This window comes from Ovis aries, chromosome 8 (assembly GCF_016772045.2).
Source record: "Ovis aries strain OAR_USU_Benz2616 breed Rambouillet chromosome 8, ARS-UI_Ramb_v3.0, whole genome shotgun sequence".
Taxonomy (NCBI): Eukaryota; Metazoa; Chordata; class Mammalia; order Artiodactyla; family Bovidae; genus Ovis; species Ovis aries.
Window position 1 is genome coordinate 30,587,251 of NC_056061.1, and position 25,212 is coordinate 30,612,462.

A 25,212-nucleotide genomic window follows, 5' to 3' on the forward strand; every position below is an offset into this window, starting at 1 on the left:
AATGAGATATTAACCTATGCTTCAACATGGATGAATCTTGAAAACTCTATGCTAAGTGAAAGAAGCTAGACACAAAAGGTCATGTAGTGTGTGACTGCATTTATATGTCACGTCCAGAAGAGGCAAATCCACAAAGACAGGAAATTTGTGGTGTCAGGGGCTGGGGATAGAGTGGAATGGGGAGTGACTGCTAATGGCCATGGTGCTTCTTTGTGGGATAATAAAAACATTCTGGAATCTCATGGTAATGGTTTCACAACTATGTGAAGTATGACATCAGTATAAAAAAACTTACGTGTGTGTGTGTATATATATACATATGTATACATACATCTTGACCGTCTAGTCAAGGCTATGGTTTTTCCTGTGGTCATGTATGGATGTGCGAGTTGGACTGTGAAGAAAGCTGAGCGCTGAAGAATTGATCCGTTTGAACTGTGGTGTTGGAGAAGACTCTCTTGACAGTCCCTTGGACTGCAAGGAGATCCAACCAGTCCATTCTGAAGGAGATCAGCCCTGGGATTTCTTTGGAGGGAATGATGCTAAAGCTGAAACTCCAGTACTTTGGCCACCTCATGAGAAGAGTTGACTCATTGGAAAAGACTCTGATGTTGGGAGGGATTGGGGGCAGGAGAAGGGGATGACCGAGGAGGAGATGGCTGGATGGCATCACCGACTCGATGGATGTGAGTCCCAGTGAACTCCGGGAGATGGTGATGGACAGGGAGGCCTGGCGTGCTGCGATTCATGGGGTCACAAAGAGTCAGACACGACTGAGTGACTGAACTGATACTGATACATACATCTAGATGGAGAGATAGTGATTTTGTGTGTGTGCTTTTCTGTTGTCTCCTGCCAGAACACAAGCATTACCTTTGTAACGCGAAAAAATAAAACCTCTTAAAATCAATTCAAATCAAATTTAAAAATTGAGATCTTGCATTTCCTGGTACAACCTTTCAGGTGACCCAGTGCAGATTACATTCATATGAAATGTAGAATAAGCAAAACTAAATTGTTTTCGGGAAAAAAAATCAGAGGAATAGTTTCCTCTTGAGGGATGGGAGCAGGGATTAACTAGGAGAGGACATGAGGAAATTTTCTGGGGTGACAGAAATTATAGTAATGGTCTATGTGTTGATAGTGGTTTGGGTTACACAGGTGAATGCATTTGTCAAAACTCAGGGAACATACACTTAAGATTTGTGAATTTCATTGTACTTAAGTTTTACTTTAAAAAACCCATAAACAAATATTGAACTCAAGTGACAGATATGCTTAGGTATTTACGGTAAAGTGTACTTTGAGATATATATTTTAAAAATAAGGCAGATTAAAGGATGACGAGATATTAGATGGATTGATATGTGATAAAATACAGTAAAATGTCAGTAGTAGAATGTAGGTGGTGGGTTCAGTGCTTTATATTTGAAAATTTTCATAATAAAACAGGGAAGAAGGAGTGGACTTCATTCTCTGTCCTTCTGACTCCCCAGGCTCCATTTTTCTCACCTGCCTTTTTGCCCATTACCTGTTAGGTATTTCTCCTTGACTGTGGAATACATCTTCAGCCCCTACATATCATTCCTGCTTTTCCTGTTTTTATAAAGGTTAACATCATTTTTCTAGTTGAGAGCACTTCTCAGTATAAAAGTCATATTTCTTTCCCTCCTTTCTCCCATACCCTTAAATCCAATTAAACTCCAAATTCTTCTGATTTTCACTCTATCTCTTTTCTTTCCCACGAACACTACCTTAATTCTGCACCAGTTACACCTGCATCCTAGTAGCTATTTCCATGGAGAACTAGAGTAGGATAAATAAGAAAATAATTCACATGTAATTAGATTCTCCATGTCTTTTGACATGCTTGTGATAGAATGGTTCTAACAGTGTACTGTATTGGAATTTACCTGGTTATTATAAGGCATAAAACTTTGAATTTCAGCCTCGCAAACACTCTTGTCACAGAAAACAGAAAGAATTCTATTCTATGATTGGCCTCTGAAGACAACTGGTCCTGCTATATGAACTCTGCTGAAGTTGTCCATTTTCATCTTAGCAGATACCCAATACCAGTTCTATCATACTATTCTGCAGGTCTATTTTATGACTAATTTCACCAAGAAATGAAGTTAATTACCAACAGATGCCCCAGGGGTGCTTCATTAACTGTCCTCACCATCCCCCAATGGCTAGACTCTGTAGGGAATAGCAACCCTAAACTTTTCCTATGTTAAAATAATTGTAGATAAGATTTAATATTTCAGGATCTCAACCATCTAGGTATGTATATGTGGGACTGGAACTGAGTTTTATGAGCAAGAGCTTGGCTCTGTCAAAAGTGTTTCCCCCTCTCACTTGGTTGGCAAGGCACAAGAGCCTTTTAAAAAACCTTCAGGTCTTTGAACACTGCATTAGTCAATTCTTTATCAAAGGCTCAAGGAAATTGCTTTAGAAACACATAGTTCATCATTTCTTCCAGATGTTTTAAACTTTATCCTCAGTGGAAGCCAGATCACCAGAGCCATTATAGCTGGTCTCTAGCATAAGTTTTTAGTAAATTGCAGTTTGGCCATATTAGTTTAATGTGTATTTGTAGCATATATGGGAAAATGGTAATTTCATGATTGTTTGCATTTATTTATAGTTCCAAACTTTTGAGTACTTATTTTGTCATGCTATGCTATGTGCTTTAAGGGCATCATTTAAATTTAATCCTCCCAACCATCCCTTGGAATAAATATTATCTCCATTTCACAGGTCAAGACACTAAAGCTCAGAGAGGTTACAAAACTCACAAATGGCAGTTAATAGGACTCAAACCCAGGTTTATCTTTTTAAATCTGGTGAACTTTCCCACTAGAAAAGCAACAGGAAAATTTCCCACTGTATCACACTATATAGCCTTAACCATCTGTATAAGTACCTTGACGAACATCGTTAATTTTTACTTATTCCTGGTTTTAACTTTTACCCCTTTTTTTATCAATTCAGTGATTTCCTCAACTATTTACTTTTATAGCATTTTAATAATACATTTTTAATAAAGTGCCTAGAATTCTTTTGGATTTATATTCCACTGTGGTATAAAGAAAAAGGAATAAAAATCCCTCTGAAATCCTGTAATTACTTTTATTTAATGTTTGCTGGGGTTTTCTGGTGTTATTTGCTTTTATTAAATTTTCAGGTTTTTGTTCTAGTGTACACATGGCTTACGCTATGAAATAACTGAGGAAAGCCTTCTACTTTAAACTGTCCTCTGGCGCTTCTAAGTCCAATGAGTAAATTTTACCTGAGGCTTGCACAGGCAACACATTTAGCCGTGGTATAATCAGATACTTGAGTAAAGGGAGGGAGAGTAAAAGTTGTTAGTAAATGAAAGTTCGTAACAGAAACCATTAATTTTGTGAACATTTCATTACTTTGGTCCCCTACTTTGACTGGAACAGGGTGTGACAGTTTCCAGAATTCTCGAGGTCTACTTACTGGTGCCCTGTAACCAGATCTCTTCACCGTTCTTCAGATCCTGTCCTAAAATCCTAAAGATATTTCTTGTCCATGATAGAAGGTGCCTGGCGGGCCACAGTCTCTGGGGTCGCAGAGTCGGACATGCCTTAGTGACTAAACAGCATGGAAGGGGCCGGTGTTTTCCTCATAGGAATCACCGTTCCCTGTCATGTTCGTAAGTTCCTCTTCTGTACCATTCTATCTTTTCTAGCTGGTCCACAGTCCTGTGTTCCTGACAGCCTAGTGTCATACAGCCAATCAAATTCTGCCTCTCTAGTTTCAAGTGACTTTCTTGATAACGATAGGTAGGGGCCAACACGGATTTGGCTTGGACTTGGCTCTGCGTGGTGTCAGGTGCCAAGTTTCATGAATGCATCACATTTTTTCACTCTAGCAACCCTTCTGCTGTTGAATCCGTCTTTCGCTCTGTTGCGCTGTCTTATCAAGGCACTCATCTCACACTCGCAGTCGTCTTCACCTTTCTGACGTGCTCTGCTCTGACAGCCCTGTTGCTCATAGTTTCAGGGTTTAATTAGCTGAGACACAGAAACCATTTTCCATTTTAAATTCTCAGACAGTGATTTGGCAAAATGAGATCTACCATATTTAGGGTAAAGATGGAAAAGAAAGAACAGATTAGGTATCGTTTCACGCTAGTTGGGTGTTATTATGTGAAAACGATGTAAATGTTTCACTTCCTTGTTTCAAGTCATTAGTGCAACTCAAGTTGAGACATAGGAGTAAGAGAAACTACATATTATTCGAAAATCTTTTATTTCAAACTATACACACATAAACTGGGGTAAAGATTTATTTGCTTGCCATTTGCATCATACTCTCTCCCCCAACTAAGGGGTTTCTCTTGTTATAAAATAAAGCAATTCTCTGTCATGAATTTCTTCCTTTCAGGGATTCATAGTCAAAATCTTTCAGAATACTAGTGCACTTGGCACAGAAAACTTTTATGCCGTTTATCAAATTGAGCGTTTGGCCAGGGAGAGAGAAAACTATTAATGAAAAGTACCAGGCAGTTTAAACTCCCATCCCACTGTTTTCCAGTAGTTCTGAGAAGGTTGTGCCTCTTATGTTTTTACTTCATGTCTTTTATATTTAGAAAAGACTTTTTCCTTACCAAAGTGAATCTATTAAATAATAATTCAGCTCCCTACTTAAACTTATCAACAATAAATGTCAAATCAGAACTCATGATAAACATGAGATGACAATTGTGTTCTGGCAAAGACAAATCCAACGATGAAACCTTATAGGGGATCAAACTTAGGTCTCCTGCATTGCAGGCAGGTTCTTTACCATCTGAGCTACCAAGGAAGCCCTTTATAGTGGATAAATGAATGCTTTTCATTAGAGCTTTTTTTCCCCCCAAATTCTGAATATATATTCCCATTCTTATTTCTTTGTGCTAAAGGTGCCTAAAAGGAGAGCACTTTGTAAGGAAAGTCAGGAGGGTGGGTAAGAAAACCATAAGGAAGAGAATCTGGAGTAAGGAAGGAGGCCCATGGGCCTCTTCTCTACATGGGCCCATGTAGCCCCACCAAGTTATCTACAAGTTTTTCATCCTGAATCTTACTTGTGTATTCAAACTTTCTCACTAAAGCCACGCTCCAGTAGCTACCAATTTTCAAGTTTAGTCCAGTTTGTTAGGTCACTGCAAAGGTCTGACACCACTGAGCTAGTTTGTGACTGATAAACTAGGAGAATGAACTCGGTCTAACTAGGAGTTATCCTGAGCTCCTTGGCATGGGGCGCTGGAATAGTAGAAGTAACATTTTAACTTTCAGCAGGAAAGAAGAAAAGTTCTCACTGCAGGTCTATTCTTAGAGGAGTGTGCCCACCTGGGCTCTCCCCAGAGAGAGGCACACCCCTGTCTGGGCCAGCAAGTTGCACTTCCTCCTGTGTTAGAGCTTCTCTTCCACCTGCTCTGCTCAGACCTAGAGGTGGATGTTCCCATTTTATTGTTTTCGTGCATTTTTAACCTCTTTTGCAGTGGCCTCTACCATGTGTTGAAATGCCTGTCAGCTGGGCTGTCTAGGCTCCCTCCAAAAGTACGACTTACTGTTCATGTTTGTGCTTTGGTTGCAAAGACATACAAGTCTTGACAGGTTTACCCTGAAGCTTACTTGCACTGTAAGCAATGTTCTTTTTAATGAACATTTAGAAGGCATCATTTTTTAGCAACATGTATCTCGTATTATAATAGAAATCCTGTACTTGGTTTCTACTTGAGTGAATGTGTCTGCCTCTTTGCAACCCCATGGGCTGTAGCCCGCAGGCTCCTCTGTCCATGGAGTTCTCCAGGCAAGAATACTGCAGTGGGTTGCCATGGCCTCCTCCAGGGGATCTTTCCGACCTAGGGACTGAACCCAGGTCTCTTGTACTTTGGTTTATACTGAGTGGATGCTGAATAAATGCTGACATTTATAATTATAATCACAAGAATTTTAAAAAATGACTCCAAGGAGTGACTATGTCAACAATGAGCCAAATTTCAAGAACACCTGACTTCTCTAGAATATAAAAACCTTTAAAAGTCATAATGTACACAATATAGTTATCACTATTTTAGAGAAACCGAAGCTAACTTTTCATTTTCAAAGACCGATGAGCAATCATCCATTAGTTCTTGAAGCTGAATAACAGGAAACTGGACTTGTTTTTCAAACCATTTGGCAACTGTAAGAAGCTGCTGGTCACAAAATGCACGTCCAATAAACTGTAGTCCTATTGGCAACCCTTGGGTTGAGAGGGCCATAGGGACACTCACAGCTGGCAATCCTGAGGAAAGGAAAGAGACCCATTAAATGTTGACCAATTCTCCACCCTAAGACACAGAGACCTCTTCCACTTTCCAGTGCCAATAGGTACAAGACAGGATAAGGGTTAAAAAGAAAAAATCACAAAAATTATGACATGTATATTTTCGTATCTTCCTTTGTTCATTTAATATATCTAGGAAATCACTGTACATCTGTTCAGAGACCGGGTTCATTCCTTTTTTATAGTTGCATAGTATTCCACCCTGTGGTTTTACCATAATTTATTCAACCATTCTTCTATGGTTGGGGAGTTTTGACTGTTTTTAGTATTTAGCGATTTCATGCCATGTCCTGGAGAATTACCTTGTGTATTTTTTCAGTATTCTTGAATGTTTCTCAGATGAAGAGGAATTGCTTCATCAAAAGATAAATGTATATATTAATTAGAAATTGCCAAATTCCCCTCCAAAAAAGTTGTACCTTTTGAACTTCTATCAGCAAAACGAGAGTTTTCCTACAGCCATACAGTATGTTGCTGAGTTGCTTAATTTTTTGTCAATTTATTAGGTGAGAAATAGTAGCTCAGGGTAGTTTTAATTTCAGTTTTGGGGTATCTTGTTATGCCATAAGATAAGAAAGTTTTAAAAAATTAATGGAGGCTAGTTTAAGGGTTACATACAACTTGGAGAGGTTCCTGTTAGTTAAATTTGAGCATCAAAAATAATGAGAATTATTTATAATACACTGATATTTTTAAAAAAGGAAAGCTGCTCTATAGAGAAGACTGCTAGCTAAGATACGGAGAAAGAATGATAGAAAAGTCAGCACTTTGTAATTCTCTAAGTAATACTTAATTCAGGCAAGGGTCATCAATAGATGCTAAAAGTGGGTTCAGGTTTATTGGGAAATACAGTCCCAACATGTCATATCACCAACTGCTTACAACCGACAAAAGGAAAATGTGCCTTCATAAGGAAAACATCTGGTAGTTACTTCCTTATCCAAAGGATTCACTTAGTTTCCACAGTGGTACGAACTGATATTAACTGTTTCTTGACCTGAAGTGCATACAGTATTTGTGCCAAAAATGTTTCAGTTAACCCAACCATAAGGGAGCAACCTGACAAATTCAGATTATGGACGGGATATCCTACAGGTCAAGTGGACAGGACTCCTCAGAAAAGACAATGTCACTTAAAAAATTCAAAAAGTAGAGGATTTCTTATCAGTAACTATGAAGGCTAGAAGAAATTAACAGGACATTTTGTAAATGCTAAAGAAAAGAACTGTCAAACCAAAATCATATATCCAGCAAAAATAAACTATAAAAATGAGAGGAAAATCGAGACATTCTCAGAAGAAAGCTAAGAGAACTGGTTGCTAGCAGATACAGCCTATAAGAATGGCAAACACTTCTCCGAACAGAAAGGATATGATAAAGAATTTTGATGGATTAGGGAGAAATGAACACAAAAGTATATGGATAAATACAATGGACTTTTCCCTTTGCTCTTGAGTTTTCTACATTATGTTTGATGACTGAAACAAAAAGCATAACAATCTGATGTGGTTCTTAATAAAAGAACATAGAGACCTGGGGGATTGTTCTAGACTTTAGTAAGAGATAGCATAAACAAATATATGCAGGAAAAACACCCTATAAAAGGCATTTTTGGTTCAACTGAGAAAACTTAAATATGAACTGTATTTGGAATATTATTGTATTTGTGTTAGCCTTCTCAGGTATGATAAAGGATGTCTTTATTCCAGATGATTCATGCTAAAAGTATTTAGGGGTAAAGTAACATGATGCTGAAACTTTCAAATTAATCAAGTAAAAGCTGTGTATGTGTGTGTGTCTGTCTGGGGGTAAAGAGAGAGAGAAGAAGGAAAAAGCAAATGAGGCAAAATGTGAACAAGGATGAACCCAGGCAAAGGACATAATGGGTATTCATCTTATGACTTTAAAATCTTTCTGTAGGTCTGAAAATTAATGCGTGTGTGTGTGGTGAATGCAAGCATGTGTATGCCTATAAATGCACACATGTACACACACCCACATGAACACAAACACACACTCCTAAGTATCCCAGAAGGACAAGCTATTGTGTTTAGGGAACAATCTAGCTAGAACTTAAGTTGAGGACCAGGACTGTCTACCTAAAAATCTGGAGAAAACCAGAATGTTCTTAAGGGACCCTCACCTGCCATATTTACGGCCTGTGTAAAGATGTCGTCTTGGGCACTGCGTGTCCTGTTGTCTTCCTTGATGAATTCTGTGTATGGCACTGCCTCACTCAAGGTCGTGGGAGTTAGCAGCACGTCCACTCCAGAGTTAAAAACATTCACAAAATCATTAGCAATGAGCCGTCTCACTTTCTGTGCTTTGACAAAATAATTCTCATAATTTCTGTGGAAAAAAAAAAGTTGACATTTTAAGGGCTTTTTGTTATTTCTTTCATTGAATTCTCATGCGTAAGACTTGTTAAAGAATCACTGGATTCTTGGCCTGTAGGAGCGGGTACCACTAAGATTCCCCAAACATAAAAATCAATTTTGTTCAACCATGCTGTTATTCTAAAAGTAGATACAATTCTTCACATATAATCACAAATTATTAACACTTCCAGGGACATCATTAAACCGGAACATTCATTTTCAGGTGAGGAAAATCAAGGGCAGAGCAACTAATGACTTTCCAAAGGCTGCAAAGATTAGCGGTGGCAGAGGAAGGACCAGAACTTAGATCTCTGGAGTTGCATTCCGATCCTCTTTCTATTATAATGTCCTATTTCATCTATAGTTATAATTATTATAAGAGTTCTGAAGTTTTGGACAATTTAACTCTAGAATGGAAACAGTAACTGAGGAAAGAAGGCAGTGTTCGCAATTTTGTATTTTATAGACAGGAGTAGCCCAGGAATGGAAATGTGAAACTCCTGGAAAGATACTTCAGGCTGCCTACTGAATAGGAGACGACATTTGCAAATGATATACCTGATAAGGTGTTAACATACAAAATATGCAAAGAACTCACACAACTCAACATCAAAAACCAAACAACCAATCAAAAAACTGGCAGAAGACCAGAACAGACGTTTTTCCAAAGAAGATATATGGATGGCCAACAAGCACATGAAAAGATGCTCACCATCACTAATCATCAGAGAAATGCAATTCAAAACCACCATGAAATATCACCTCACACATTTCAGAATGGCTATTATCAAAGACAACAAATAACAAGGATTGTCAAGGATGTACAGAAAGGGGAACCTTCATGCACGACTGGTGGGAATATAAAGTGGTGCAGCCTCTATAGAAAACAGTGTGGAGATTCCTCAAAGAATTAAAAACAGAACGACCACACAATGCAGCAGTTCCACTCCTGGGTATTTATCCAAAGAAAACAAACACTTTTGAAAAGATATACGCACCCCTATGTTCACTGCAGCACTGTTTACAATAGTCCAGATATGGAAGCCACTTAAATGTCCACCGATAGTTGAATGGATAAAGATGGAGTATACATACACAATGGAGTATTAGCCATAAAGAATGAGATTTTGTTCTGTGGGACAACATGGATAGATCTAGAGGCTATTATGCCAAGTGAAGTTAAGTGAGAGAAATACTGTATGATTTCACTTATCTATGGAATCCAAAAACAAAACAAATGAACAAACATAACAGAAACCGAGTCATAGATAAACAGGTAGTTGCCAGAGGGGGAGGGTGGAGAGAGGGAAGGAGAGAACTAGGGAAAGGAGACTGAGTTACAAACTTCCAGGCATGAAGGTACAGTGTGGGGAATATAGTCAGTAATTATGTAATATCTTTATATGGTGTCAGATGACATTTAGACCTATCATGGTGATCGTTTTGAAATGCATAGAAATGTCAAATCACGATGGTGTGCACCAGCAACTGACCTAGTGTTGTAGGTCAATTATACTTCAAAAACAAACTCATAGATAAAGTGATCAGATTTGTTGTTATCGGAAGTAGGAGGTAGGGGAAGGGGGAATAGGATGAAGATGGTCTAAAGGCACAAACTTCTGGTTATGAGTAAGTACCAGGGATGAAATGTAGAACATGATAAATATAATTAACACTGCCATATGTTATATATGAATGCTGTCAAGAGTAAATCCTAAGAGTTCTCATTGTAAGAAAATGTTTTCGTCCTATTTCTTTAATGTTGTATCTATATGAATGAGATGATGGATGTTCCCTAAAGTTACTGTGGTAATAAAAAGTAATAAAGGATATGGTTACTCCCCACACTCTCCCTCCCCAAAAGAAAAGACATTTACTTTACTGAAAAGATTAACGAATTAGCCAGACACAGGAGTGACTATAAATCAATGATGGAAAGAAAGGGGGAAAAAATACTCTTTAGATCCTCCTGAAGCTGTTAATGAAGGCTGGCAAAAGGATTAGCTATTTGACTGATAACTTCCGTTTCCTCACCTGTAAAAATGGATATAACAATTCCAACCTTGCATGGACCAAATACAAAGATATAAAAATGGGAGATCTTTTTTATCTTGAAAGAATGCCATAGAAATACCAGATGTCTTTATTATCATTTGACCACAGGGTCTATAGGGTGATGAATGCAGGCATCATGTATAATCTACCCAGCAGCTAATGGCTTAAATAACGTATTAACAGCATTCCCCAAAACCGAATTTTATAAAAGAACAAATACTTATATTAAATTTCTTCCTACTTTTAATATGCTTCAATCGGAAAACTAGACAAAATGGAACAATCATTTTCAGACATGAGACAGCAGGTATTCAGAAGAGAAGGAAAGCGAACAGCAAAGCCCTTTGATTTCCCCATTAACCAAATAATAGTTTTTGTTTTCTAGTTTTGAGATACAATTGAGTATAAAATTCTGTAGTTTTAAGGTTTGCAACATGATTTGATATATGTATATATTGCAAAGTGATTAGTGCAGTAAGATTAGTTAACACATCCATCACCTAAGAGTTTTTTGTGTATGTGGTGAGAACATTTAAAACCTACTCTCAGCAGCTTTCAAGTATATAGTATAGCGTTGTTACCTACAGTAATTAAGTTGTACATCACATCCCCAGAACTTATCTGCGGGAGTCTGTACCCTTTGACCAACACCTCTCTTTCCCCAGCAACTACCATTCCACTGGGTCTGTGGCTTTGGTGTTTTTTTCCCCTATATTCCACATGTAAGTGAGATCATACAGCATTTGTCTTTCTCTGACTTATTTCGCTTAAGATAATGCCCTCAAGGTCCATGCATGCTGTCACAAATGAAGGATTTCTTTCTTTCGAATAATTATCAATACTCTTGAATAATAATGAATGTTCCATTGTGTGTGTGTGGGTGGGTATACACACACATGGCATATTTTCTTTTTCCACTTGTCTGCCAATGGACACTAGTTTGTTTCCATGTCCTGGCTACTGCGAATAATGCTGTGAGGTAGTGATTTCTTTCCTTCAGACATACACCCAGAAGTGGGATTTCTGGATCATATGGTAGTTCTATTTTTAATTTTTTGAGGAATCTCCATACTGTTTTTCAGAGTAGCTGTTCATAGTATTTTTGGAAAAAGGAATGCTAACTACTGGCCCTAAGGAGATGCACAGATGACTAAAATGCTTTCCATCCATATACATATATATCCATATATGCCCATTATATATATGCAAAACTCCATGAAGCTGTTCAGTACATTCTTGCTTTTTCACACTTATCTGTCCTCTTAGACAGACTTGGTGGTATGGAAGATGAATCCTATTCACAAGATGATGAAAAACTTATACCAGTCATAGTAGTTTTAGAATTCTTTCTTGGAGCAAACAGATACACGATGCAAGGGAAAGTTAGGTTGATTTCACTGACCTTTTAAAGAGAGACCAATGTAACTTCCTGCTTAAGGCTCTCACAGCAGGAGGACAATGTAGCAATAACAGGGGGCATTTAATGAGGCTAAAACACTTCAGCCTTCCTAATTAGCTTGCTACAGCAACAATGGCTTTTGTTTTTTTAATAACCAGGAGCCAAAAGTACCAAAAACAGGCCTTCACTTATGATTTCTAATTCAAATCATAAGGATTTTGCTTCCTTAGCAAAACTGAGAAGACCTGACAGACACGCTACCATTTCCCTCTGGAGTTTTCAAGAATGGGGGAAACTCCTATACCGGTGATCTTACTCTTTTAGTAAGAAAAAGTTTCCCGAGAGGATCCTCCCTCTCACCACATCATTGAACCCTTCTCGCCTGGTTGCAGCATACATGGCTTCAGTAGACACACTGCTGTCACATCTGTGACCTGAAAACAAAATAGATGAACATTACTTGAAAAGGAAGTAAAGTGTTGGCTGAAAAGCAGGTCTAGAGTCACATTTGTGGCCAATACTAAAATTTCAGGAGATTGACCTTAATGGATTCTCTTCTTTACACGCCTTGGGACTAACTGACCCGTCAGGAATCAAGAAAGAGAAGAAAATAATGAAGAGGGAAATTTCATTTGTTCACTCCCTCATTCATTCATTATGAGTTATGATAATGAATAGTGAGTATAATGCTAAATTGACAACAGTAAAACGATCCACTAATTTACTTCTCTAAATCATCAACATTATCCCAGGCAATAATGTTTTTTGTCACTAATAAGTGAAAATGTTTGAGAAAACTTCCCTAAAAGTCCAAAACACAGGCACTTTACCATATTCTAGCCCATCAAATCTTGCCATATTCGATGCCACTTCCGATGTACACAATACGTGGTAACACACAATTGAGTAACTGGTATGGGGCAGAGAGACTTCAATTACTTTGGCCCCCTCAGACTCAAAGAGATTAGCAGCTTTGGACCAAAGAGAATGTACTTCACTTGACAATTCTGGTGTAAGATATTCCTAATTGGAAAAAGTCAAAATACAGAAATCAGAACATCCAATAGATGGTTTTACAAAAATATGTACCCCAGAACCTCTGGCAATATATTAGAAATCCTGATTAAATTGATAGTAGGTAGCTAAAAAGACTGAACTAATTTAAGAGCATTTATTGCAATGACAAGCACAATACTAGATATTGTGAACTGGATATAATAAAGACTGGAGATCTCGTTGGAGAACTTATATTTATTAAATGTTCATTATGTATCAGGCATTCTGCTAGATGCTTTCCAAAGGTTCTCTCATTGAACGTTTTTAACAGCCTATGATGTAGGTATTATCATCCTTCATGTTATTAATGAAAAATATTGAGACTAGAGAAGTTAAGTAACTTTCCTAATGTTACACAGTAGGCAAGTACGGGATCCAGGATTCCCAACTAGGTCTGTTTCACTCTAAATCCTTAAAAATAGTCACACCTATTACCTTAAATGAAAATTTAAAAAATTTTACAGTATTTCTCTACAGCAGTGCTCTCAACTGGGGGCAATTTTATCCTCTTCCTCTCAACCAGGGGACATGTGGTAACGTCTACAGACAGTTTGACTTGTGGGGTTGAGGTGGTAGGGTAGGGGTGGGGCTGCTACCTCTAGGGGCAGAGACCAGTGATGTTGCTAAACATCTTACAATGCAAAGGACAGTCTCCCAGGACAAAAACTTATTGCTAAGCTCAAAATTAAACATTTAAAAGGTGAGTGATTTTATCTATCTCCTTTCACGTGCTCAGGTCACATAGCTAATAAAAGTGGCAGAGCAGTGATTCAAACTCAACCAAGTCTGTTTCTGTCTGTATTTGACTTCACAGTACTTTTGTAAAGAGTTACCTTTGGAATTCCTATACATAGTTTGCTCACATCTGTCAAACTGGGAAGCGTAAATGGTTTAACAGGATCTTGAATTGTGGTAGAATCTTTGGGATCATGCCCAGCTAGTATACCTGTAAGTAAAAGTATTTATGAGTGACAGACACATTGTTTGTCAGTGAACTGATAATGCTTTGAAACTATACGGAATCATACAAATACCCAACACAGTGGCTGCATCATCCACACATCTGGTTAAGATTCCTGGCACATCCATTGAATTCACCAGGGGAATGAGACCATGACGAGAAACTAGGCCATAGCTTGGTTTTAAACCAACAACCCCGCAGTGGGCAGCTGGATTTCTGGTTGATCCTCCCGTATCTGATCCTAAAGCCCTGAAATTTAAATGGAATTCTGTTTAGCAGGATAACATCTTTCTAATTATATCTGAAATCTATTTTTTTAAAATGTAGACTTTTAAAGGTGTTTTCTCCTGATTATACAAAAATAAAACATGCTCATAGCAGAGAATTCTTAAAATATAGAAAAGCGTAAAAATGTAACAAAGTATTCTACCACTTTGAGGCAAACACACACTGCTAACATTTTGGCATATGAACTTTAAGTCTTTTTTTTAATGAATTTTTCTTTCACAGTTCAGGTCATTCTGTAATCATAAGCTTCCATCTCTTTTTTGCTTATCATGAGACTTTTACTATGTTATAAAGATTACTGAAAATTTTAAATATGTAAAATATTCTATCAATTGGCAATTCCCAACTGATTCCCAATTCCTATCACAGGAATTTTACAATCTTATACAAATCGTTCAGTTCTTTACTTTTTAATTGAAGTGTAGTTGATTTATGATGTGTTAATTTCTGCTACACACCAAAGTGATTTAGTTATATACATATATACAATTTATAAAATATTCTTTTCCATTATGGCTTATCCCAGGTTACAGGATATAGTTCCTTGTGCTATAGATAAACCTTCTTGTTTATCTATTCTATATGCATCTACTAACCCCAAACTCCCAGTCACAAGTCTATTCTGTCTATAAGTGTTTCATAGATAGATTCAATTTGTGCCACATTTTAGATTTCACATATATAAATGACATTATGGTATTTGTCTTTCTCTGACGTACTTCACTTAGCACGATCACCTCTAGTTGCATCCGGGTTGCTGCAAAAGGCATTACTTCATTCTGTTTTATAGCTGAGTGGTATTCTATTGTATACATGCACCACACCTTCTTTATCCACTCATCTGTCGATGGACATTTACATTGTTTCTGTCTTGGGTCCTGGGAACAGTGCTGCTATGAATGAACACGGGGTGCCTGTACTGCTCTGAATTATAGTTTTGTTTGGATATACGCCTAGGAGTAGGGCTTCCCTGCTGGCTCAGTCGGTAAGAATCATCTGCAATGCAGGAGACCCAGGTTCAATTCCTGGGTCGAGAAGATCCCCAGGAGCAGGAAATGGCAATCCACTCCAGTATTCTTGCTTGGAAAATCCCACAGATGGAGGAGCCTGGCAGGTTACAGTCCATGGGGTTTTAAGAGTCGGATACAATTGAGCAACTAAGCCACGCCTAAGAGTGGGATCGCTGGATCACATGGTAATTCTGTGTGTAGTTTTCTGAGGAACCTCCATACTGTTCCACAGTGGCTGCTCCAACTTCCATTTCTATCAACAGTGTAGGAGGCTTCTCTTTTCTCCACACCCTCTCCGGCACTTGTTTTTTGTACTTTTTAATGATGGCCATTTTGACCAGTGTGAGATGGTATGGTACCTCATTGTAGTTCTGATTTGCATTTCTTAGTAATTAGTGATGTTGAGTATCTTTTCATGTGCCTACTGGTCATGTATTTTTTGGAGAAATATCCATTTAGGTCTTCTGTCCATTTTTTGATTGGGTTATTTGTTTTTTTGCTGTTGAGTTGTATAAGTTGTTTGTACATTTTGAAGATTAAGCCCCTATCAGTCACATTGTTTGCAAATATTGTCTCCCATTCTATAGGCTGTCTTTTCATTTGATGGTTTCCTCTGCTGTGCAAAAGCTTGTAAGTTTGATTAGGTTCCATTTATTTTTGTTTTTGTTTCTGTTGCCTCAGAAGACCTATGAAAACACTGGTATGATTTATATACATACAAATCTTGTATCTTCTTTTAATAGCAATTTTATAGTATGCTTATACAAACTAAACACACCCCTCCCAGGAATTCAGATACAGCTATTCTGCTACCCCATTTAGAATCATGACTAGAAATGTATTCTGATTTATTTAAACTGCTATATTGTTGCGAACTAGAATAGCTGCATAGTAGAGTACTTTGTAGGGAGTTCCCTGGCAGTCCAGCGGTTAGAATTCTGTGCTTTCACTGGCGAAGGTCTGAGTTCAATCCCCCGTCAGAGAATTAAGATCCCACAAGCTGTGCAGGGCAGACAAAAATAAATAAATAAAGCACTTTCTAATAAGCACCTTTAAACATAAATCTTTGCCCATATATCTCTAGCTTCTAAGAGTTAATGGGTAAAAGGGTCTACCTGTCATTATAAGTTCTAAATATATTTTGTTAAATTACTTGTCAGAAAGGTTATGCCAATTTATATTCCCAATTGCAGTGAATCACATTGTTTTATCTTTCATTCCCTGGTGGCTCAGACAGTAAAGCATCTACCGCACTGTGGGAGACCCCAGTTTGATCTCTGGATCAGGAAGGTCCCCTGGAGAAGGAAATGGCAACTCACTCCCGTATTCTTGCCTGGAAAATCCCATGGACAGAGGAGCCTGGTGGGCCACAGTCCATGGGGTTACAAAGAGCTGGACACAACTGAGCAACTTCACTTTCACTCTCACCATCACTGAATACTAGCAGTTCTTAAAATCTGATTATTTTGATAAAACATTTGTTAATATGCATTTTGAGTAATTTTTCACACTTATTTGTATTTGTATTACTCAACTATGAAGTGTCTGTTCATTTCTTTGCTCAGTTACCTATACAGTCTGTGTTTTTATTAAAAAAAAAAAAGACACACTTGACATTGTGCTAAGTGAAAGCACACACAGTGCACAGTTTTACCTGTATGAGGTGCCTGGAGTGGCCACAGTCACAGAGACAGAAGTAGGAGAGTGCTTGCCAAGGGCTGGGGACACGGGGAGGGGGGCCAATGGGAGGCTTTTAAGGAGTACACAGTTTAAGTTTTGCAAAGGAAGCAAGCTCTAGAGACTGGCTGAGTGATAATGTGAAGGTACTTAACACAACTGAATCGTATACTTTAAAAGGATTAAGAGAACATATTTTAATTGTATGTGTATTTTCCACTGTGTATATTTTTCACAATTTAAAAATTTTAACTATTTCAGGAAAACAGGTTTTTCTTGATTATAAAATTGCAATGTCCATTGTAAAAATTAAAATATTCTATATGATCTATAAAGTGAAATTTCTTATAATCCGTCCCCAGAATTACCACTTTTTATGTATATTTATCCAGATACTTCCATGCAACTAACATGTTCACATATGTAATGTTACGTTTAACAGAAATAAGGTCATACAATACACACTGCTCTCCAACTTGTCTTTCACTTCACAGTGTATTTTGGATTTCTTTCCATGTCATGACACAGTGCTCTAACTCATTCTTTTTAGCGGCTACATAGTACTCCTAGAATGTTCCTGTTTTAAAAACTATTATAAAAGAAACAAATCAGAACACCTGACAGTCTGGGGCCCATTCACTCTGGAATCACTTTGGATCCTGGCCCCTCTTGAGTACACTCAGACTGAAGCTTTGGGCTGAACAAGGCTCACGGACCTTTCACATGGTCCTTGGGCTCTACAGAAAATGCAAATTTATTGCCTTTCTTACCAAGTCCTCTTAAGCCACAGAATCAGATTGCTGCTTTCACGGTTTCTAAAAGGACACATTTTCTTATTAGGATTCCCTGACAGCTGTGTAAAAGTAAAACCTACATTTCCATAGGAATTATGTGTCAAAGTGCCACCTTCTCAAAGCACATTCAGTAAGATGAACACTAAGAGGGGTGATGAGGATAGAAAAAAGCACCTAATCTTGCAATCCTCCCTTGTCAGAACTCTCATTAATATTAATGTGGTGCTATAAAATTCCACAGAGATAAAATGAAATGGTTTTACTTGTTAACAAGATTTCAGGGAAACTAAAAAAAAAACACAAAACTGTAGAATCTAAATCTCCATAGCTCTAAAAATATATAAATAATTTATTGATTGCAATGCCTGTGCAACAGCTTAGTTTCAGTGGATAATTAAGGAGAGATAAAATACATATAGTACTACTAAAGAAAACATTCTATTTGGTTAAACTGAAACCAATAAAATCAATATAGTAACAGCAATATTTATTTACTCTTTTTTAGATGGTTAAGAAATGCTTTACAAACATGACAAGACATAAAACATGATTGATGGATTCAGAATACAAAGTATGACAGCTGAACAAATCATCTCCCTACAAATTTGAAAAAGCCTTTACTTATACATATTTTTAGTTGCTGATTTATAAAAACACTTCTTAAAATATTCTATTGATAAATATCAGCCTTTTCCTTCCTTCCTTCCTTCCTTCCTTCCTTATTTTTTGGCAAAGTTGGGCTTAGCTGAAGGATAAATCACAGATACTAATTTAGCTCAATAGCACTCAACTAAAGCCAAGGTATGTTAATCTCTAAATATATGTACAGTCAGTGAGCAGATACCCAAATAAATAATTTTAAAAATGAAATTCACAACTGAGCGACTTCACTTTCACTTTTCACTTTCATGCATTGGAGAAGGAAATGGCAGCCCACTCCAGTGTTCTTGCCTGGAGAATTCCAGGGACGGGGGAACCTGGCAGGCTGCCGTCTATGGGGTCGCACAGACTTGGACACAACTGAAGTGACTTGGTAGCAGCAGCAGCAAGCTAACTGATTTATTCTTATTCTAGAAGGTCTGTAAAATCATGTTTTAAAGAAGACCAGATACTATACAGGAAGGGTTTAAATGTCTTAAAGTTAATGTATAAAATATACATATGTGTACTATATAGTTGAGGGTATTTCTAAGATACAATTTTGATCTTACAAATTGCTCACTAAGGAGAAATAAAAACACCAAGGTATGCATGAGTCTATTGTTGGATTTTGTATATGGTTTATGACTATCTGTATTGGGTTGGGTTCTAAAGTACAGATAGAAAAAAATATCTTACGCAAAGCACGTGAACGCTGACACGGCCGCCGCACTTCCTCCTGAGCTTCCTCCGGTTATAAGCCAATTTGAATCCTCATTCTCACTGTGAGAGTTCTGCTTCCTCTTTTCTCTATATTGTTTTGAATAACTCCACGGGTTTTTAACTGGTCCAAATATGCCATCTGTGCTTCCAGATCTGAAACGAAGAAGTGAAGCAAGATATCTTAATAAAACTCTTTTTATGTGATCTCCTGATTACATTATTTGCTTCTAACACTGTATAATCCACTGTAACTTAAATTAGAAAAGTTAGGAAGGCTGCTGAGTTGTAGCTTTCTTTAATTAGATGGTTGAGGAGTTGAGGATGAGAAGTAAAATCGTTTGTGGTAGAAAGTCGGAAAAAAAACAGTCTGTTAGGAAAAGGAAATTTTTATCCCAACTGATAATCCAATTCAGCGTAAGATGATTTTCTTCATAAATTAAGGTCTTCCAATAACGTGTCTCAAACATCCGAACAGTTAACAAGTAGTCTTTTGAAGGAATTCCTCTTTTAATCAGAAGTTTTAAGAGGGCAATTCCCTGGCAGTCCAATGGTGAGGACTCGACGCTTCCACTGCAGGGGCACAGTTCCCACCTCTTGTCGGGGAACTGAGATCCTACAAGCTGTGTGGCTCAGCCAAAAAAAAAAGAACTTCTCAGGGAGATATTCTTAGTGAATGCTAATAACCTTTTTTACTTTTGAAAAAACTTGAACCTAATAGATAACTTACAAAAATAAAAACAGTATGAAAAAACGTATACCCTTTATCCAGGTTCACCTATTGTTCACATTTTACCCCATTTGTTTTATCATTTGTGTGCTCTGTGTGTGTGGCTGTACTTATTTTTCCTGAACTACTTAAGGGTAAATTATACATATTATGGCCCATTACCCCAAATACTTCAGCTTTTTCTAAGACAAAGAATAGTCTCTTACACAGTCACAGTATGGCTATCTCAGTAAATTTAATAGCAATACTTTTATCATATCTACCACATGTAATCCCATTTTTGTCATTTGATCCAATAATGTCCTTTATAGCATTTTCCCTTTTTCCAGTATAGGATCAAGTCTAGAGTTAAGAATTATATTAAACTTTTCTGTTTAACCTCTTTAACTTTTTTCACCAACCAAGAACACTGAGTTGTTTCCTGTTTTTAGCAATTTGAATAAAGCTACAATAAATATTGTAGTGAAAGGCGCCAGCCAGTGCTTCTGTATAAACATAAGCCTTCACATCTTGGGTAAATACCTAGGATTGAGATTGCTGACTCTTTTGGTAAGTGTATGCTTAACTTTAACTATTTTCCAAAGTGGCTATACCATTTTGCATTCCCTACCAGCATTGTATGAGAATCCAGTTGTTCTCCATCCCTGTCAGCACTTGATATTGTCATTTTTTAAGCCATTCTAATTAGGTGTATGTACTTCAGTGTGGTTTTAATTTGCATTTCCTAAATGACAAACCATGTTTGATGTGTTTGTCAATTGTGTACCTTCTTTGATATATGATTTTATATCTCTTTACATCTCATTTTTAAAAAAATTGGTTTTCTTATTTTTGAGTTGGAAAAGTTTCAATATATACTGGATACCAGTTCTTGGTCAGACATATGTCTTGCAAATAGTTTTGCTAAGTTGTGTGGCTTGCTTTTTTTAACAGTGCATTAAGTACAAAAGTTCTTAATTTTAATGAAATTCAATTTATCAGTTTTTAACTTTACAGACTGTACTTTATGTGTTCCATCTAAGAAATCTTTGTATAATTCAAGGTCACAAAGATTTTCTCCTACACTTCTATGAGTTCTAGGTTTTAACTTCTTTAGCCTCTTTTAGTCTGGAACATTTTCACAGCCTTTGTTTTTTTTATGATACTGACATTTTAATAGACGATATCTCATTTCAGATTTGTCTTTTGTCTCCTTGTTATTAGCTTCGGGTTACACATTTTCAGCTGGAACACTGCATAGGTGATGGTGTTCCTTCTCAGGGAAGGAGGTATACAGTATCACTTCACCCTTATTGGTGATGTTCATGCTGACCAGCCGTTCAAGGCAATGTCCTCAAAACCTAGGTTCAAGTTTATTCCCACAGATTTATGTTTTCAACACATATTTACTAGGTTCTAATAGGTACCAGCTTTGGAGAATCAAGGAATCTGCTTCTATGAAATAGGAAACACAGACCAAGCAAATATTACAAACATTACAAATGGGAAAATAAAAAGTGCTTCTGATGAAAAACTAAATGTTTTCCTCATGATCAGGAAAAAGGCAAGGATATCTGCTCTTATCATCTTTATTCAATATTGTACTTAAGGTCCTAACTGATGCAATAAGGCAAGATAAATAAATAAAAGTGTCTCTATTGTAGACTACAAGATCATTCACATAAAATATACCAAATAATCTATAAGATCAGCTAGAATTAATAAGGGAGCTTAGCAAGGTCACAGGATAAAAATAATAGGTTAACACAGAAAAGTAAATTACATTTCTATGTATTCTAACAATGTTAAACAATTAGAAATTGAAAAGAAAATAACATTTTCTGTAATAGTAAAGAAACATGAAATACTCGGAGATAGATATGGCAAATTATGTGCAAGATTCATATATAGAAAATCATAAATATTGCTGAGAAAAATTAAAGTCTAAATAAATGGAAAGATATAGTCATACATCAGTCATACATATTAATATGTCAATTTTCTAAAACCTAATCTATAATTCAATACCACCACAATCAAAATCCCATCAAGCTTCTCAGTGAAATTATTAATTCAATTCTAAAACTTATATGGAAATACAAAGGACCTGCTGCTGCTGCTGCTGCTGCTAAGTCGCTTCAGTCGTGTCCGACTCTGTGCGACCCCAGAGACGGCAGCCCACCAGGCTCCCCCATCCCTGGGATTCTCCAGGCAAGAACAGTGGAGTGGGTTGCCATTTCCTTCTCCAATGCATGAAAGTGAAAAGTGAAAGTGAAGTCTGTCAGTCCTGTCCAACTCTTAGCGACCCCATGGACTGAAGCCCACCAGGCTCCTCTGTCCATGGGATTTTCCAGGCAAGAGTACTGGAGTGGGGTGCCATTGCCTTCTCCGCAAGGTTTACTATGAAGCTACAGTAATCAAGATAGCATGATAATGGATTGCTGCTGCTGCTGCTAAGTCACTTCAGTCGTGTCTGACTCTGTGCGACCCCACAGATGGCAGTCAACCAGGCTCCCCCGTCCCTGGGATTCTCCAGGCAAGAACACTGGAGTGGGTTGCCATTTCCTCCTCCAATGCATGAAAGTGAAAAGTGGAAGTGAAGTCACTCAGTCGTGTCCGACCCTCAGCGACCCCATGGACTGCAGCCTTCCAGGTTCCTCCACCCATGGGATTTTCCAGGCAAGAGTACTGGAGTGGGGTGCCATTGCCTTCTCCTGATAATGGATTAGGGATACACAAATCAACAGAACAGAATCCAGAAATGGACCTATGCATAGGTTGGACTGATTTTTTTGGCAAAGGAATCAAAGTAATTTAATTTGAATTCCTACGGTCCCAGATATATAGGATAGACATATGCAAAGAAAAATGAACTTTTGCTTTCTTCAATAATATACAAAAAATTAACTGGATCACAATTTTAAATTTAAGAACTAAACCTATAAAACTTCTAGGGGAAAACATTGGAAAAAAAGTCTTGATGACCTTGGAAAGGTAAAGCTTTCTTGGAAAAGACACAAAAAAACATGAGTCATTAAAGGAAGAAAACAATGAACTGGACTTCACCAAAACTAAAAACTTTTGCTATTTGAAAGGCATATTCAGAGGATGCAAAAACAGGCCAGAGACTCAGAGAACCTATTTGCAAATCACCTATCTGATAATGGACTTGAATCCAGACTATATGGGAAAACACTCTTACAACTCATTGAGAAGATTTGAATAGATACTTCACCAAAGATATATGGATAGCAAAATAAACACATGATGATCAACACTGTTAGTCATCAGGGAAATGCAAATTAAAACCAAAGTGAGATATCTATCAGCAGAACACAAGCTCTCATGGAGGGACCGAGAAATTGGCAAAAACAGTCCTCACGAAATCACCTCACTAACGTAATCTCTCATGGAGGAACTGAGGAACTGGCAAGGAATTGGCAAGAGAGTCCTCACGAAATCACACTGCTTTTAGGTACCTACACGTAATGAAATTGAAGACACAGATGAAAGAAATGCAGGAAAAGAAACTTTCAATTTTACTTACCCCATAGCAAACTCATCTAAGTTTGTCTTTCCCATTAGTAGAGCTCCCTGATCCAACAACTTCTGAACTACTGTGGCATTGTAAGGTGGTACATAACCTGAAAAAAATTCAGTTTTCTTTAAAAACAAAACAAAACAAAACTGAGGTATAGCTGATTTAAATGTTATATTACAGGTCTAAAATGTAGTGATTCAATATTTTACAGATTATATTCCATTTAAAGTTATTATAAAATGTCTATATTCCCTGTTCTGTACAATATACTCTTATAGTTTATTTATTTTATACATAGTCACTTATACCTCTTAATCCCCTCCCCCTTCCTTGCCCCTGTCCTCCTAAAAATTCAGTAATTTTTATCATAGGAAAGAAAACAGTGAACATGTAAATTCTATGTAAGAAACAATTTTAAACTCCAATTAAGCAATTCATATTGGCAAATGCTACTTATTCCTAATTTAAGTTGTACTTTCTTCTGAAAGTTAATGTTTTTCTGCTGCTGACTGCTTGCTATATTTTCTAAAGAAAGTCTCTGTATTCACCATCTTTAAAATCCAAAAATATTGACTTTAACAGTACTACAAAATATTGAATGATAGAGAGGTACCCAACTCATTTGAAATTAATCACAAATTATTATTCTGCTCATTGCATTGACTTTTTCTTCTCAGATGTGCTATATCACACAGCAATTTTTATCTATTTCCAGCAGGAATAGATCTTTATTGTCAATTAAAACTTCCTCTATCTAGTGTATATTCGCAAACAATTAACAACAGTCTACTTTATCAGAGGAACTTGGGGCATACACCTCAGAATATTAGTTTTAGTGTGAAGCTTTCTATCCTTTTTCCATTTCTTTTTCCTACTAGGATCCAACCATATATTGATAAATATGATTTCTTTTTGACCTACTGAACTTAAAAATTAAAACTAAGCATCACTATATTAAGTATAGTGATATAAGGTGGAGGAGCCAGGAGATGAAACATAATCAGACAGTAGATGTTAATAATAAATCCTTATACCATCTGCAAAAGAGGGGTAATGACAGCCGCTTTGTACTTATTTCTACACTGTCAACGAGTGGAAGTTAGAGGAGTTAGAGTTCACTCAGTGTGTTTGCAGTGATGTTATCTTCCTAAATAGGATTCCTCTGTTAAGCAGGCCTACCCCTGAAGAATAAGTCTGCATTGAGAAAGAGCAAACAGTAAGAAGGTAATATTCCACCCTAAGTTATTTCCTTTGCAGATATAACTAGTCTAAGATATCTTGGTGCATTAGTATCTTATCTTTAATTTAAACTGAAAAACATTTATTTTTATAAAATAATGCTCTGGCTAGTTACACTTTACCTTTCAGCATGTTTGATGCACAGGTTGTCTCAATGCCGGATGTACTAAAGTTATCTTTTACTGCAATAGGAATTCCATCTAAATCCCCCAGTGAGTGACCTGCATCAAGAAACCAAAAGAATAGAAAAGATATTTAGTTCAAAATACAGAGACATTAATCCTAGTTATTAAGCCAGCTACTAGCTTTTGCTAAAGACACTTCTTCAGAAATCAAATTTGTGTTAGAAATTACGCGGTGGACATTATAAAGCATCACATACCTATTAGTCTCATTTTTAT

General features: G+C 37.1%; 2 protein-coding genes across 6 annotated transcripts in view; one reads left to right on the plus strand and one right to left on the minus strand.

The window, feature by feature from the left end:
• Positions 1-25,212, plus strand: part of RTN4IP1 (reticulon 4 interacting protein 1) — a 120,925-nt gene that overhangs the window by 35,913 nt on the left and 59,800 nt on the right. The window lies entirely within an intron of this gene.
• The window catches only part of QRSL1 (glutaminyl-tRNA amidotransferase subunit QRSL1), a 28,782-nt gene continuing 7,837 nt past the window's right edge, over positions 4,268-25,212 (minus strand). For all 5 annotated transcript variants that reach the window (XM_004011235.6, XM_060419525.1, XM_060419526.1 and 2 more), the window contains 9 exons: positions 24,934-25,032; positions 23,579-23,675; positions 19,302-19,478; positions 14,268-14,443; positions 14,067-14,179; positions 13,008-13,200; positions 12,494-12,611; positions 8,489-8,694; positions 4,268-6,303 (listed from right to left, as the gene is read on the minus strand). In XM_004011235.6, coding sequence (XP_004011284.2) covers positions 6,086-6,303; positions 8,489-8,694; positions 12,494-12,611; positions 13,008-13,200; positions 14,067-14,179; positions 14,268-14,443; positions 19,302-19,478; positions 23,579-23,675; positions 24,934-25,032 — 1,397 coding nt within the window. In that variant the 3' untranslated portion in view covers positions 4,268-6,085. The remainder of the gene's footprint in view (positions 6,304-8,488; positions 8,695-12,493; positions 12,612-13,007; positions 13,201-14,066; positions 14,180-14,267; positions 14,444-19,301; positions 19,479-23,578; positions 23,676-24,933; positions 25,033-25,212) is intronic.